This window comes from Myotis davidii, unplaced genomic scaffold (genome assembly GCF_000327345.1).
Source record: "Myotis davidii unplaced genomic scaffold, ASM32734v1 scaffold1065, whole genome shotgun sequence".
Taxonomy (NCBI): domain Eukaryota; kingdom Metazoa; phylum Chordata; class Mammalia; order Chiroptera; family Vespertilionidae; genus Myotis; species Myotis davidii.
This window is the reverse complement of record NW_006297281.1, coordinates 1,029,541-1,044,415: the sequence shown is the minus strand read 5'-3', so window position 1 is coordinate 1,044,415 and position 14,875 is coordinate 1,029,541. Positions and strand designations below refer to the sequence as shown.

At 47.1% G+C, this 14,875-nt stretch overlaps 1 protein-coding gene across 1 annotated transcript in view; it reads right to left on the bottom strand.

Annotated features, from left to right (window-relative positions):
• The window catches only part of TMEM131 (transmembrane protein 131), a 178,074-nt gene that overhangs the window by 11,961 nt on the left and 151,238 nt on the right, over nucleotides 1–14,875 (bottom strand). Inside the window, exons 33-36 of the mRNA XM_015570023.1 lie at nucleotides 12,662–12,831; nucleotides 9,377–9,504; nucleotides 6,427–6,551; nucleotides 6,084–6,233 (exon numbers count right to left, since the gene is read on the bottom strand). Of these exons, the coding sequence (XP_015425509.1) occupies nucleotides 6,084–6,233; nucleotides 6,427–6,551; nucleotides 9,377–9,504; nucleotides 12,662–12,831 (573 nt within the window). The remainder of the gene's footprint in view (nucleotides 1–6,083; nucleotides 6,234–6,426; nucleotides 6,552–9,376; nucleotides 9,505–12,661; nucleotides 12,832–14,875) is intronic.

Below are 14,875 nucleotides of genomic sequence, written 5' to 3'. Positions count from 1 at the left end.
CCTGCTGCCAACCTCCCCCCACTGCCCACCTGTCAGCATTCCTCCCCCTTTGCCCCCCCCCCCCACACACACACACGGGCCCTGCTTTGTGTTTGACGGGGTAGAGCCATAACCTCCCCATAGGCCCTGCCCTGAATGTGAGAGTGGAGACGCCCCAACCCCCTGATCGGCCCTGCTCTGTGTGTGACAAGGGGGAGCTCCCCAACCCCCTGATCGCCCTGCGGCTGTGTGTGTGACAGGGTGTGGCGCCCCAACCCATCCCCCATTGGCCCTGCCTTGAGTGTGACAGTGTCGGCGCCCCAACCCCCTGATCTGCCCTGCTCTGTGTGTGACGGGGTGGTGCCCTACCCTGAGTGTGACTGAGGGTGGCATTGCAACCTCCCGATCCGCCCTGCTCTGTGCATGACAGGAGGCGGCACCCCAACTCCCCAATCGGCCCTGCTCTGAGCCCGACCAGGGGCTGCACCTAGGGATTGGGCCTGCCCTCTGCCACCCGGGAGCAGGCCTAAGCCAGCAGGTCGTTATCTCCCGAGGGGTCCCATACTGCGAGAGGGCACAAGCCGGGCTGAGAGACCCCTTCTCCCCGCAGAGTGCACAAATTTTTGTGCACCGGGCCTCTAGTCTCTCTATATAAAAGCCTAATATGCAAATTGTCCCCACGGGAATTCAACCAGGAGACAGATTGCTCGCTATGACATACACTGACCACTAGGGGGCGGTGTGGAACAAAGGAAAACCCCAGCTGGCAGCCAAGGAAGGGAGGCCCCGGCCGGCAGCCAGAAGGCCCTGAACAGCCCTGATCACCGGCCAGGCCTAAGGATCCTACCTGTGCACGAATTTCGTGCGCTGGGCCTCTAGTTATCAATAAACAGATAAGTGTTGGCAAGGATGTGGAGAAAAGGGAACCCTGCGTACAGTTGGTGAGCATGCAAGTTTGTGCAACCACTATGGAAGGTCCTCAAAAAATTAAAATTGAACTACCATATGACCCAGCAATTCTACTTCTGAGTATTTATTCTAGAAAACCCCAACATAAACTTGAAAAGATACATGCACTCCTATGTTCACTGCAGCATTACTTACGATAGCCAAGATAAGGAAACAACTAAGTGTTCATTGAAAGACAAATGGATAGAGAAGATGTGCTACATATACATAATGGAATAGTACTCAATCATAAAAAAGAATGAAATCTTGCCATTTGTGACAACATGGATGGACCTAGAGGGTATTATGCTAAGTGAAATAAGTCAGAGAAAGACAAATAACATATAAGGATGCAAGGTACAGCATACGGAATTTAGTTGATAATATTGTGATAACTACGTACGGTGTCAGATGGGTACTAGATTTAGCTGGATGATCACTTAATAAGTTATATATTGTTAATTACCTATTTGTACACCTGAAACTAATATAATACTGTATGTCAACTATAATTGAAAAATAAAAATGTTGTAAAAATTTTTAAAAAAATAAGACAAAAGGAAGATCCCATTGCATCGCCATGTGTCCCTGGGTGCTGGTCCAGGGACTGTGATACGGGGAAGCGTAAGGAAAGCGCTCTGGCCTCTCTGAATTCAGTCTCTGAGGCTGCCCACTGACCTAGTCACACTGGCACAACTGCACAGCCCCACTGCCCTCTTTTTTATCTTTGTCCAAAACAGCTCTGCTCAGCTTGCCGCTTCCCCCTTTCGCCCTCCTGGCTGGCCTTTGTGCCCCATGCAAGTCCTGTGTGCAGTGAGGAGAGTGCTCTGCTCCGATTTCCTGTGAGGGCCTCACTTCCAGACTGAAGCCTGCTCTCATGGAGGCTCTACTTCCGTGTCATTCTCTCCTCCATAGGAGGCGTCTCCCTAGACCCCTAGGGCTCAGGGCAGAGATAAGGCTACACATGCCTTGGCTGTGTCAAGGCCCCCTTATGGCACCACCAAGCAAAGCACGCTTCTCTTGGAAGCCACTTTGTGACTGCTGCAGAGTTCTTCCTGACCCGCCTCAATGGTGCTGGCACCTTAGCACTGTCCTTATGTCCACCTCACCCACTGTCACCCTTGACCACATGCTAATCCTTTCCCTCTTGTGCTGTGTTGTTTGCTGACCTGGCGCCCACACTCAGGGCCCATCTCCAACGCCACCTCCTGCATGAACCCTGCTTAAACCTCTCCACCCTCCTGCTCTCCCTGTGAGCCCCCACAGCAGTGTGCCTCTCTGATATCACCTCTGCACTGCAGGTCCTGCAGTATCTGTACAATCGTTCTGACCCTTCCCTCGCCGCCTCTTACACGACACATTTTCTGACCTCCAACATCACTAGGAGTGAACTGCCCACACCTGTACCCCTCACCTCAATTCCAATTTCTTAGCCCTTATCCAAATACGGAGGCTTCAATCACCCACTCTGCATTTACATTCCCCCTCCACTTGAACAATCTTTTGCTTAATCTTGATTTTATCATTAGTGCAAACAAGCCAAAGTGAGTTTATTCTAACTCTGTGGTGAGTGTACACAAGTCAGTCCTAAGATTGGCCCTCTCTTCATCCTAAATCCTACCATCAGTCGCTGCCTATGCTTGTCTCTGTTGTCTTCTATAGTGGAATGTGGGTTCTCGAACTTAATTCATCCCAGAAGGCTGTTCGAGAAGTCATCTGTTCAAAAACATAATCCTTTCCTCTCATTAGAAATAATGTAAATTGAATTAATCCATTCCAGACCAATGATTCCGTTTTAGCCTTTCTTATATACAGTACTTGTCTAATGTACTGTTTAATCTACAAGTAAACACTTCTTTTCTAAAATTTATCAAACCACCCCCTTACCAGCCTTGTTCCAAGGATGTCTTTCAGGTCAGTATGCGGCATCTTCGCATGTTCAGATATCACTGCCTCCAAAATGCTGCCACTGGCTAACTGCTTTTCTTTTTTCCTAACTCTTCAATTGCCTCTTCAATTATTTCTTTCCCGCCCTTAGCAACATCAGCACTCTTGATGGTCTTTTTGTTTTAAAATTGTGTTACAGAAGCACTCTCTCCTTTCTTTGTTGCTCGAGAGACGCTTTTTATAAAGGGTTGTCAGATATAGGAAAACTGCAGTTTGGTTTGACAATGAAGACATAGTTTTTGTGAACAACTTGGTTGAGAACTGAACTGTTCGAGATGGGAGACGTTTGAGAGATGAAGTTAGACTGCATTTCAGGCAAGGACCTCTACCTTATTTTAGTAGAGTATGCTGCTGTCATGACTGAATGCAGGGGAAATCTGAGAACATGGTAAAAAAGCTAGTGAGGAAAATAATGAAATTTTCAAAGTAGGTTGTTTATGCAAAAGATATGAGTAAAGTAGAGAGTAAACTAGAGTAAAGTAGAGAGTAAACTGAATTTTTAGAAAATGATTACACTATAACTGTATGAGAAACAAGACAGATAAAGAAATGTGGAATTGCCCTATTTGATGTGGCTCAGCTGGGGGTTGTGGCAGAGGCAGCTGATTGATGTTTTACTCTCACATCAATGTTTCTCTCTCCCCCCCCCTCCCTAAAATCTATATACATAAAACCCTAAGCCACCGGTTGACAGCTATGACACACACTGACCACCAGGGGTCAGACGCTCAATGTAGGAGCTGCCCCCTGGTGGTCAGTGTGCTCCCACAGTGGGAGTGCCACTCAGTTGACAGACGGGCACCAGACGCCAGGCTCACGGCTGGTGAACGTAGCTGTAGCGGCAGGTGCAGTGGGACGGGATGAGCGGAAGCAGTGCGGTGCCCAGCCTGGGCTCCAGCTCCTCCCCGGCTGTCTGCCGCTTCCTGCACTACTTTGTGCTGTGTGGGATCGATGCGAACCGCGGGTTGGAGCCTGACAAGCTGGCGGGTAAGGCCAGGCTGCAGTGGCACGGAGGTCCACTGATCCCTGCAGGCCAGACGGAGGGACCCCATTGGTGCATGAATCCATGCACTGGGCCTCTAGTAGTAATAATGATCTATACTAATAAAAGGGTAATATGCTAATTAGAACAGACATCTTCCAGACTACCTTTCAGACATCCTTCCTGACAAAGCCAGGCCTGGGCGAAGCTGCCTGTGGTCCCGGGTGCTGGTGGCAGGCCAGAGGGAGGGAAGCCTGGGTCCCGAGTGCCTGTGGCCGGCCAGAGAAGGGAAGCCTGGGTCCCGGGTGCCTGTGGCCGGCCAGAGAAGGGAAGCCTGGGTCCCAAGGGAAACCTCGTCCCAGGTGTGGGGGCTGAGGCAGAGGTGGTTTGGGGTGATCAGGCCAGCAGGGGAGCAGTTAGGGGCGATCGGGCTGGCAAGGAAGCAGTTAGGGGCGATCAGGAAGGCAGGCAGGCAAGTGGTTAGGAGGCAGTGGTCCCAGATTGGAGAGGGTGCAGGCTGGGCTGAGGGACCACCCACCCACCCCTGTGCACGATTTTCGTGCACCGGGCCTTTAGTAATAATAACAATAATAATAATAATTATTATTAAAAGTCTTACATTTGTAAAAATATATTCTAGGAAAGAAAAAAAGAAATGTGGAATTAATGTTCTCATAAAGAAGCACTTGTTTGGAATGATTGCCCAATCCAAACAGGTCTTCCCATTTTGGACACTGGGCAGTGATGTGCTGGTGCACCAGCTTCTGGGAAACAAAGACCTGACTTGAATCATCTGCTATTTCTCTGGTTACACACATACTCTTATTACAGAAGGTAGGTAGTTATTAACAAAGAAAGGAGAAGCTGCAGCCTCACAGACTCCCTAGAGGGACTTAATTCCCAACCAGGCAGCAAGACTAGCTTTCCAGTCTCCCCAGGAACAACGGCCATACTGGGGGAAGGGAGAACCAGTAAGGGGGAGATTCCTCTGCTGAGGCATGTGCAGTAGCCAGATGATGCGAAGCAAAACTATGAGACGTGCACAGCAGAAACCAAAATAATGACTATAAATGGGGAGGAATCTAGCCTGGGAAAAGGATAGAATAGGATAAGGGCATGCAACCCCAGAAGGTCCAGGAAAGGGATTGGACAGGGGAGAGCCCAGCACAGCCCTGGAAAAACACTAGGAAACAGATTGGGTTGGATGGTTTGAAAGACAGCCCGCTTGTTCCTGAAACCTAGAAATCATACGGAGGATTAGGAAGGCCCTAGGGGCAGCTGCTATTGAGCCTGCCCTCACTACATTTCCAAGGGCATATTATTTCTTTTCACCCCAATAAATCTTGCCACTACGCTTAAACTTCTCCCACGCATGTGCCCCTTGAAATTCTTTTCTTGTGACACCACGAGAATGCATTTTCTCTGGGAATAATCTCACCATGACCAATTAAACTACAACAATATAACAACTGGCAGTCTATTTAACAATGGGCTTTTGCTGGTTGGTAGAAGCCGGGTCTAGCAAACCAAATACTGGGTCTCCTTTCAAAGTAATGTTCGGCCCTGGCCGGGTGGCTCAGTTGGTTGAAATGTGGTCCCATGCGCCAAAAGGTTGTGGGTTTGATCCCCAGTTGGGGCGTATATGTGTGAGAAATATGGTGAAAACAGAAGTATGGCGAAAACGAAGACTTTTAATACATTTTTGAGGGTGTCCGTTTGTACAGGCACACCTGGGGTAAGGAACACAGCCTGTTTATTCAGTCCCTCCTCCAGTTCCTCATTGGCTGAGTACTATGGGGTCACCTGTTTCCTTATCCATCTCCTAGGTCTTATTTTCTCCCATTGGGCCATTTAAAAAATTGGGCTGAGGTCTTTTCTAGTTGCCTCCACCTCCGTCTAGCTGAGGCAGACACTTCGGGGGTTTCCACCATGATGCTGGCCCACGTCCCCGTTCCTTGCTCTTACATCTTCTTCCCTCCTCCCTACATCTGTTTGCCCTGAGGAAATTCAGCAACTGTTTCCATCAAAAGCCGACCATGCTGGAGATGGATCACAGAGGCCCATTTCCTATATATGGGAAGCTATTGATAGGTGTTTCTCTCCTTCTCTTTCCCCTCCTCTCCCTCTAAAATCAGTAAGAACATATACTTGGGTGAGAATAAAAAAAAAAGCAGCATGTTCCTGCCGAGTAGCCAAGCCCACAGTGATCCCAAGTGCCCATACTTACAGCTGCCAGGCTTGTGGACTGGCACAGAGTCCCACTCTGGTGGGGGAGAGTCTTTTTCACCCTCTGAGCTACTGGTGTTGCCTAGCTCTTGACTATTTGGGAGGAATTTCGCTAGGGCAGATGGTCTGTTATCCACTAATTTATTTGTACCTGCACAGAAGAAAGAAAAGAAAGTTGTTAATGAACGGTAACTCCTTTCTTTCAGGTATACTTCACTGACCCTTCTAATGAGGAGAGAACACAACCACAGCCTTTCACATGACTACTAACTACTCATGGATCACTGGTAATTCACAACTAACAACTGTAATACAAGTGTCTGTTTGAACCATCAGGGAAATACCTTTTGGTTTCTGGGAATTCCGAGACTTGGAGCTGCTGGTCAGTGCAGTTGAATGAGGGATCTTGGTTGGGAGGGTCCTCCGTTGTTTACTTTCCAATGGGGGAGGGTATGGTAGTTCTAAGCAACTGAAAGACAAGCATAGAGGAAAAAATTAAGTTTGTCCCTTTGCTGTGGAGCGGAGGAGTCACTGACTACTCTACACTTTCAATGCATGTTTTATGAATCTGGCTCCTGAAGCATTATCTGCCCCATCCTGAGGCTGAGGCTGCGCAGGAGACACCTCAGCACTTGCAGACACCTTAGAGCACCTGCCGCAGGTAATGTGCATAAAGCCATTAGCAGCAACTTGCCATTTGGGTGCTGTTGACTCTCTCCCTGCAGCTATAGTACTAGTGGGGTTCCTGAATATGGAGATTCAAGGTTCTGCTATTCAGAACTTTGAAGACATTTGTAGTAGAAACTATGGAATGAACCAGGCTGAGCTCCTGGGCTATCTATAAAACTGCAGAGCCTATTGCAGAGTAGAAGAACTGCTGTATTTGCCTAGGGTGAGTGGGAAGAGATGAACTGTCTTTATTCTTGAAATTCAGGAGTAAACCTAGACAAACATTTAAAGACAATCTTTACTTAGAGTATAGATGCTTTCTAAAAGGTTTAGCAGTAAGCTTAACATCATAAACACCTGTAACTAGGATAATTAATCAGCCCTGAACTTCCTGTGTGCCAAGGTGAAATGGGAGGCATGATGAACTATTTTAAGTTTCCACAGCCTGACAGAAAACACACACACACACACACACACACACACACACACACACACACAAAACCTTCAAGTCTAATGGGCAAGAAGTGATCTCTAGGAGAAATGGATTGGGTAGATAGTGCATATAAACCAGCTTGTGAGCAATGGGACCAGGCTGGCCATAGCTCAGAACCCAGTGGCCCCTTATGAGAATTCTTCCAAGCATCATCAGAGACCCCCACCATGCTCCTGGCGATGGCCGCAGAGCTGTCAGTTCAAGGCTGAGCTCATAGCTTGCTTTTCATTGAAAATCTGACCTAGAAAGGCTACAATAGATATGTCTATGGCATTTCCTACTTAGTGCAACCCCTCGAGGTGTGCCACCATTCAGGACTCTCCGGCCACCTTCAGAATCCTTATGCACCATATGGCCTTCCTTCTGCTGTCACCCCAGTCTCCCTCCCAGAGGCAGCCAATCCACACCAGATCTCAAAGGTCAGGATGGTTCAACCTTCCAGATTCAACGGCACACTCCTTCTCCAAAATAAGCAGATGACAGAATAAAGTATCATCTCATAACCAAATAAATACATTCTAATGAAGGCTATTTACAAAAATGTTATAAGGTACTAGCTCAAAGGTCATTTTATTTACCTTGTTTTGTTCTCTATATTTCACAAATTATCTCTCAGAATTAGGTATTATATTTTGAATTAGTAAAATGACTAAGCAAAAATCCAGTGAGTCTTAGGTAACCCAAAACAGAATTAGGAAGGATAACAAAATGACTTGAACAAATCCACCCTTTATGGGTAAGACTAATAATGCTACAGCTTTATAAGTCTTCCGTCCTCCTTCCACTTTTGCCAGGGTTATTTAAAAACTCCATCTTTTAAAATACCAAAAGCTCCCATGACATAGATACCCATGTGAATTATTTTTAAGTAAGTGGTTTATAAATGTGGAGGATGAGGGCTGTCCATTTATACAAAGCGTGACTCTGTGCCACTGTAAAATTGGTTTTTAAGAAAAAAGGTGCCAGACAACTAATTTCTTTTTGCTGAATCATACTTTTCCAAATTAAGCCAAATGATCTTCATTAATTTAAGAAACCTTTTTTAAAGCTTCTGAATAAATGGGTGAGACCCAACTTAAGCGATTCTTTCTAAAAGGAAAAACCAGAAAGCTATTTTAGACGCCAGACTTTATTTTGACTCACATAATCCCCGGTAATCCCCATGCAGGGAGGCAGGAAGCCGAGGGCAAGGGTAGGGCTCCCCTGTGCCTACAGACCTGGAGGCTAGTGTGTGCCATGTGGCGCTGAAGGCCCTGAGGGGAGTGTGCTATTTGAGCAGATTATGCGAGTACAATTATTCTAGTAAACACTGTCCTAAGTTAGGTTATTACATTTGCTCCCTAAGTGTAAAGTGCTGAGAAACAATTAGAAAACAAAAGGATCAACAGCTGATATCTGAAATCAGGGTCTCCCTGGGCCTCCCTGGTTCTCTAGAAGCCAATTCCTCCCTGGCACCTCGACTGTCAGGGCCACAGGTCGCTCTGCAGGCGTGAAGCTGAAGAATGCCTGGGCCCGAGCTCTGCCACTCCGCCCAATGCTCCACCTCCTTGATTTTTGTGACGTCGACTCCTGGGGTCTGGTGGGAGGGGCTGCAGGCAGAGACCGAGACATCCCTCCGGCTTCATCACGACTGACTTAGAGGAAAACAAATGCTCCAGCATTTAAGGATTTGGGTGTTCGGGCCTAGGGATGATATACCATTCCTATAATACTGGTAATATTTAAAGACTAATTTTTAATAAGGCAAATGTGAGCTAAAACTACAGGCTTAATATCAGATGATCAACTTTTTGCCTAAGAAAAATTTATTTTCAATCAGATAAAGATTCCAAAAGGAAGTGATAGTATATGCCTTTTAATGATATCTCTTTTTAAAAAATGTGTATGTAGGGTGTGGCAAAGTAGGTTTACAGGTGTGAGTATGTAAAACAGACTCTATGTTTCTGACATCAGAAGCATGGGGCCATTCCTAATAGTGCCCATCAGACATCAGAGAAAAGCGAGAGGAATGCGATACAGCACAGGGCTTTTGTTGCAAGCACCCCCAAAGACCAAGCAACCAAACACGTTACCTAGTTTTACCAGTAACTTCTCTTACTCTTCATTTCTCTGCACTCATTTCTTTTTCTCACCTGGTTTTCACATCTGTTGGGATTTCCTTTTTAACATTCAAAAGTTTTTTACTTTTTTGTTTCACTTGAGACATTTCATTTTCATGTTTCTCGGGCATGGCTTGTTTTCCCTTTTGCTTTTCTGTATCCTGTAAAAAAAAAAAAGTACACTTAATTGCTGAGGACTAATAAAAATAACTGATACAGTCTTATTTGAAGGTAGGGACATAAAACTGAAGATGCAGCAGATGTATATGTCATATGTATAAAAACAATGAACTCCTTTCTTCAAATCTATTTTAAGCATGTGGTTCTGTCAGTTTTTCAGCCTTTGACCTTTTATAAACGTATTGTTGTGAGCCTGAGTTATAAAGAGTGTGATTTTAATTTATACCCACATCCTGACAGAGGTGTGTGGGGGTACTGGCAGCAGAAAATTGACAGCATCTTACTTTTCAGACTTAGGGAGCAAAACCTTGCCTTTATTTACAAGAAAAGTTCAGCTGGGACTATAATATAAACACTCTGGCAATGTGCTCAATGCTGAGCCAAGAACACAAGTGTTCACGCCTATTCACTGTGTGTTCACAGTGACACTGTGACTGTCCATAGAGCCATGAGTTAATTTAACTGCTAATCACCATAAACGGGAGGGCTCACTCACTCACTTCCTCAGCATTTACTGGTCACCCGCTTGGTGCCAGGCAAGGGCTTACCAAGAGGGCTGAGGCCCTTCCCCTGAGGGCTGGGAGGTCCAGCAGGAGGGAGATACATATGGAAACGCTCACTGACCACGACTGTAGCACAGAAGAGCAGCTTCCCTCACTCGCCTGTGGGGCCCAGACTGAAAAGACCATGCCTACACTGCACCCTACAGCTGTGCTACTTGACTGGCCCACCAACTGCTGTTTCGGGTCTCTGACCAGGTACGTCTAGAAGCCACTCACACTTTTTTACAGTAACCTGACACTGGCGGTGTCCAAGCACCAACTGGGGGTCTTGTCTCCTGGACATGGCATGTGTCTGCTCAGGTGCTGCTGAATTTGCCTGGGGAGTGGCACATGGACTGGGTGCGTAACACACGTACAGCAGGACAACGTATATGACAGATACACAATTTTAAAAAATCTGCTTCTTCAGCAAAGATAGTTTGAGATGCACTGAGACTAACAAGGGGACAGACAGGAGAGGGACATGCAGCAAAAGGGAACAGCTGTGGGTGGGGAGGTACAAGGACGTGGGGAGTGATAGTCAACCCCACAGGGTCCAGCCTCACAGTGTGTGCTTATTAAGGAAGCCTGGATTTTATTTTTATTTATTTATTTTAAAAATATATTTTATTGATTGTTTTATAGAGAGGAAGGAAGAGGAATAGAGAGTTAGAAACATCGATGAGAGAGAAACATCGACCAGCTGCCTCCTGTACACCCCCTACTCAGGATGTGCCTGCAACCAAGGTACGTGCCCTTGACCGGAATCGAACCTGGGACCCTTCAGTCCACAGGCCGACGCTCTATCCACTGAGCCAAACCGGTTAGGGCAGGAGCCTGGATTTTACAAAGTCACACCAAGTCAACCGTTTAACTGTCAAGAGGAAATAACCAGAGAAAGGGCGGCACCCTCTGCGTTCTTCAGGAAGCACTTCCTGAGCACCTGGCTCGTCAAGAACATGGAAACTCAGCTCTCTGGGGACAAGAACTTGGTCTTTGTCCAGCTGTTTCCCAAGCTCCCAGCATAACACCTGGCACTCAGGCACTCAGTAAAGAATGCTGAATAAATGAGTAGGATACAGTTGCAATCAACACAGGAGTGTGTAATCTAGTGGGGAAGAAATTACATGCAGCCGGCCAATGGGTCATTCACAAAGAAGGAAGAGCACAGGAGCCCTAATAGAGTGTTGGGCGGGATACACCCGAGCAGCGGGAGAGGGGAACAGGCATGGAGGCCGTGTCTGTGAGGACAGAAATGACAGGGAACAACAGAGAGGTAGGAACTATGGCAGTGAGCGCAGTGAGATGCTGGGAGTCGGGGTAGCTGGAGGGGTCACTGAGGAGAAATGCTGGAAAGGTGGACCAGCTGTGAAGAAAGTGTGTCCTGACGCCTGCCGAGTGCTCATCGCTGTCACTCAAACTGCTGGGTTCTGCTCTACGCCCGGCAGTCATGCGTTAGGAGATAGAGCACAAAGTGAACACTCGCTACCCACTACGCCGAGGTGCACAGAGCACTGTGCAATGTGAGGGTGCAAAGGGGAAGGCAGCTAAGAAAAACAGTTACAAATAAATGGTATTTAAAAATTAATATATGTACATGACACTACTGGATATTTTTAAGAAATGGTTCCCACCGTAACCAGTTTGGCTCAGTGGATAGAGCATTGGCCTGTGGACTGAAAGGTCCCGGGTTCGATTCCGGTCAAGGGCATGTACCTTGGTTGCGGGCACATACTGAGTAGGGTGTGTGCAGGAGGCAGCTGATCGATGTTTCTCTCTCATCGATGTTTCTAACTCTCTATCTCTCTCCATTCCTCTCTGTAAAAAATCAATAAAATTTATTTAAAAAAAAAGAAATGGTTCTCTAGCCATTAGGTTAAAACTGAAAACAAACAAACAAAACCACCCACAAAAAACTTCTGGTCTACAATAATGTCTATATTAGCATGTTTTACTTTTGAAATATAGCTATCTAAAAATAAGAATGCCAAAACAGAATTCCGCTTTACCTTTTCTGTGTACAGCTTGTACCTCAGACCCTCAGACACGTCACAACAGGTACCTCCCTCCCCCTCTCCCCGCCCGTTTCCTAGCGCCACTAGGACTGGGCACTCGCAGTGCTGCTCCTGATGCTGGGGGCTGAGGACCGCGGGCAGGCGGCTCTCTCAATGGACTGATGTGTGTGGAGCTCGCTCAGTCCCATCCTGGTGACTGCCACCTTGTGGGCAGCGCGCTTCTGCTGAAGCCCGTGCCAGGACTGACCTTACAGGAAAAGTCAGTCTAATTAAAATGGTACAATTCCTTCTCATTCTCTTCTGATACTTAAAATCTGAAACGAATTTCACAAGTCAGAGTAGTTGTTACTCCAGGTAGCCCCTAACTTTTAAGCAGTGTTTCCAACTTCTTACTATTTTACTTTGTTAACATGCTTCCAATGTCCTTCCCCGAGGGAAAGGAAATTTGTCCCAGAGCTGTGACTGCTTCCTGCTTGGACATGCCTGTGAACCTGCGCGCTAATCCCAGAGCACGTGCGCACACGAACGGAACACGCTGGTCCTGCACGAAGAACCCACGCTGAGCCCTGCGGCCTGCTCACCTCCTTCAGGAGAGGCTCTGTGTCGGGGTTGGAGGTCTCCGTGGTGGTGGAGGAGCTGTCGTCGTCAGCCAGCGAGTCTTTCAGCTCGTCATCCTGAGGCTTTCCCTTTCCCTTCTTCTCCTCTTGCTTCTTCGGTGCTTTAACCTTGCGCTGAAGAGGTTTTCCTTTCCCTGGGGATAAAAATCAAAGTAAAATTTCAAACTCTTCATTTTTTAAAAAAAGTATATTTTTATTATTTCAGAGAGGAAGGGAGAGGGAGAGAGAGATAGAAACATCAATGATGAGAGAATCATTGATTGGTTGCCTCCTGCACCCCCCCGGCCCCACTGGGGATCGAGCCCACAACCCAGGCATGTGCCCCTGACTGGAATCGAACCCAGGACCCTTCAGTCCACAGGCCAATGCTCTATCCACTGAGCCAAACCTGCTAGGGCCAAACTCTTTATTTTTAAACAGCTTAGAATATTAAGCCATTAAAACTTTTTTAAAGATGCTGGACTGTTTCTTATTAATAAAGCTTCTTTCTCTACTTCATTCCTTAGAGAATTATTATTTACTAGAGGCCTGGTGCACGAATTTGTGCATGAGTGGAGTCCAGCCTGCCCGGTCAGGGCCAACAGGGCTGGGCTGGCCGGGGGTAGGGGCTGTGGGAGGTTGGCCAGCCAGCCGACCCTGCCAGCCGGCCCTGCCCGCTGGTTGAGCTCCCGGTTGAGGGGATAATGTGCGTATTAGCCTTTTATTATATAGGATTTGTAATTAAAGCTTTCCAAATCATGTTTGACTTGTAGATTAGAATATTTTAAAAATCAACTTTAGGGCCTATTTTTTGTACAATAGGATGTACCCATTTTAAGTGTATAGTTCAATGAGTTTTGGTAAACTTGGTAGTTCTGACAATTCTGTCTGTCTGTCTTGGAACACTTTTTTAGACCACAGAGGGCGATACAGCTTTGAAAAGTTACAGAAGTGGAAACCAGAGATCGTTTTAAATCCATCTGGAGATGAAAGTCTATGGTGACAGGATGAGCAGCCCATGTGTTAGGTGAGGGGTGCCAAGAGCCCCAGCGCAGAGGCATGGTGGTTGGGTCCAAATCCTGGCTCTTCCGTACCCAGTGCGATGTTGACCTCTCATCTGTAGGCTGGGGAGGCAGGCCCTCCTGGGATTGTACTGAAGAATCATGTGAGGCCCTTAGAACAGTGCCCGGCACACAGATAGCTCATGATGTTACACATGGAGAGCATACAACACACCTACAGAAAGCCCATATTTGAAAAGATGTGGTGTTCCCAAGACAAATAAGAAATCAACCCATCACACATAACAGAGTGCCCACTGTCTCCCAGGCACTGTGCCACGTCCTGGGACACAGCGGTGAGTACCAGCAGCACACTCCTGTCCTCCGGGAGCTTCGTTCCTGCCTGAATCGACCGTGGAGAGAAATCCCAGTTCCCGCAGCTTGGACTGTGCTGCAGGCAGGACCACCTGGGCGGACGGGCAGGCTGGGGAAAGCCATAGGAGCCCGAGCCACAGGCTAACCCATTCTGTACTCATCACTGCTAAATATACCCCTTTGACAATGGTGACTTAATACAGCATCTTTAAAGGTTATTTTATGGCCACTGTTAACAGGCGCCTGAGACTCAGACTTTGGCCTGTAGAACAAGTTGCAAACTATGGGCCACCAGCCCAATCTGACCGGTAGCCTGATCTCTAGGCCTTGTGAGCAGAGAATAATTTTTATATTCTTAAGGGTTTAAAAAACAAAACAAAACAAAACAAAGAACCATATATGACAGACAGTCTGTGGCACATCATACCTCAAATAAGTACCATCGGGCCCTTTACAGAAAAAGGGCTGGGCCTGGCCTAGGAAAGCAGTAAGGCTCTGACTTTTAGAAACACCACTTGATCCTCTACTTTGCCACTGATCCTGGAGGTGCGACTGAAACCATTAACTGGGACATTAAGTCTTGAAAGGATTGGCCAGCTGGTTTAATGCTGGGGTCCAACCCCAGCAGGTCCAGGGGTCCCCAAAGGTGTGGACGGAGTCGGCGAAGAAGGAATGACACAGAGACAGCGTTCAGTTGATCAGCAGCCTAGCCAAGATCTCTAGCCAAGTTCTGGTCAGGCTCTCCAGCGAAGTTCTGGTTAGGATCTCCAGCCAGGTTCTGTGTCCATGTTCTCTTGCTAGATTCTCCTGCCAGGTTCTGTAC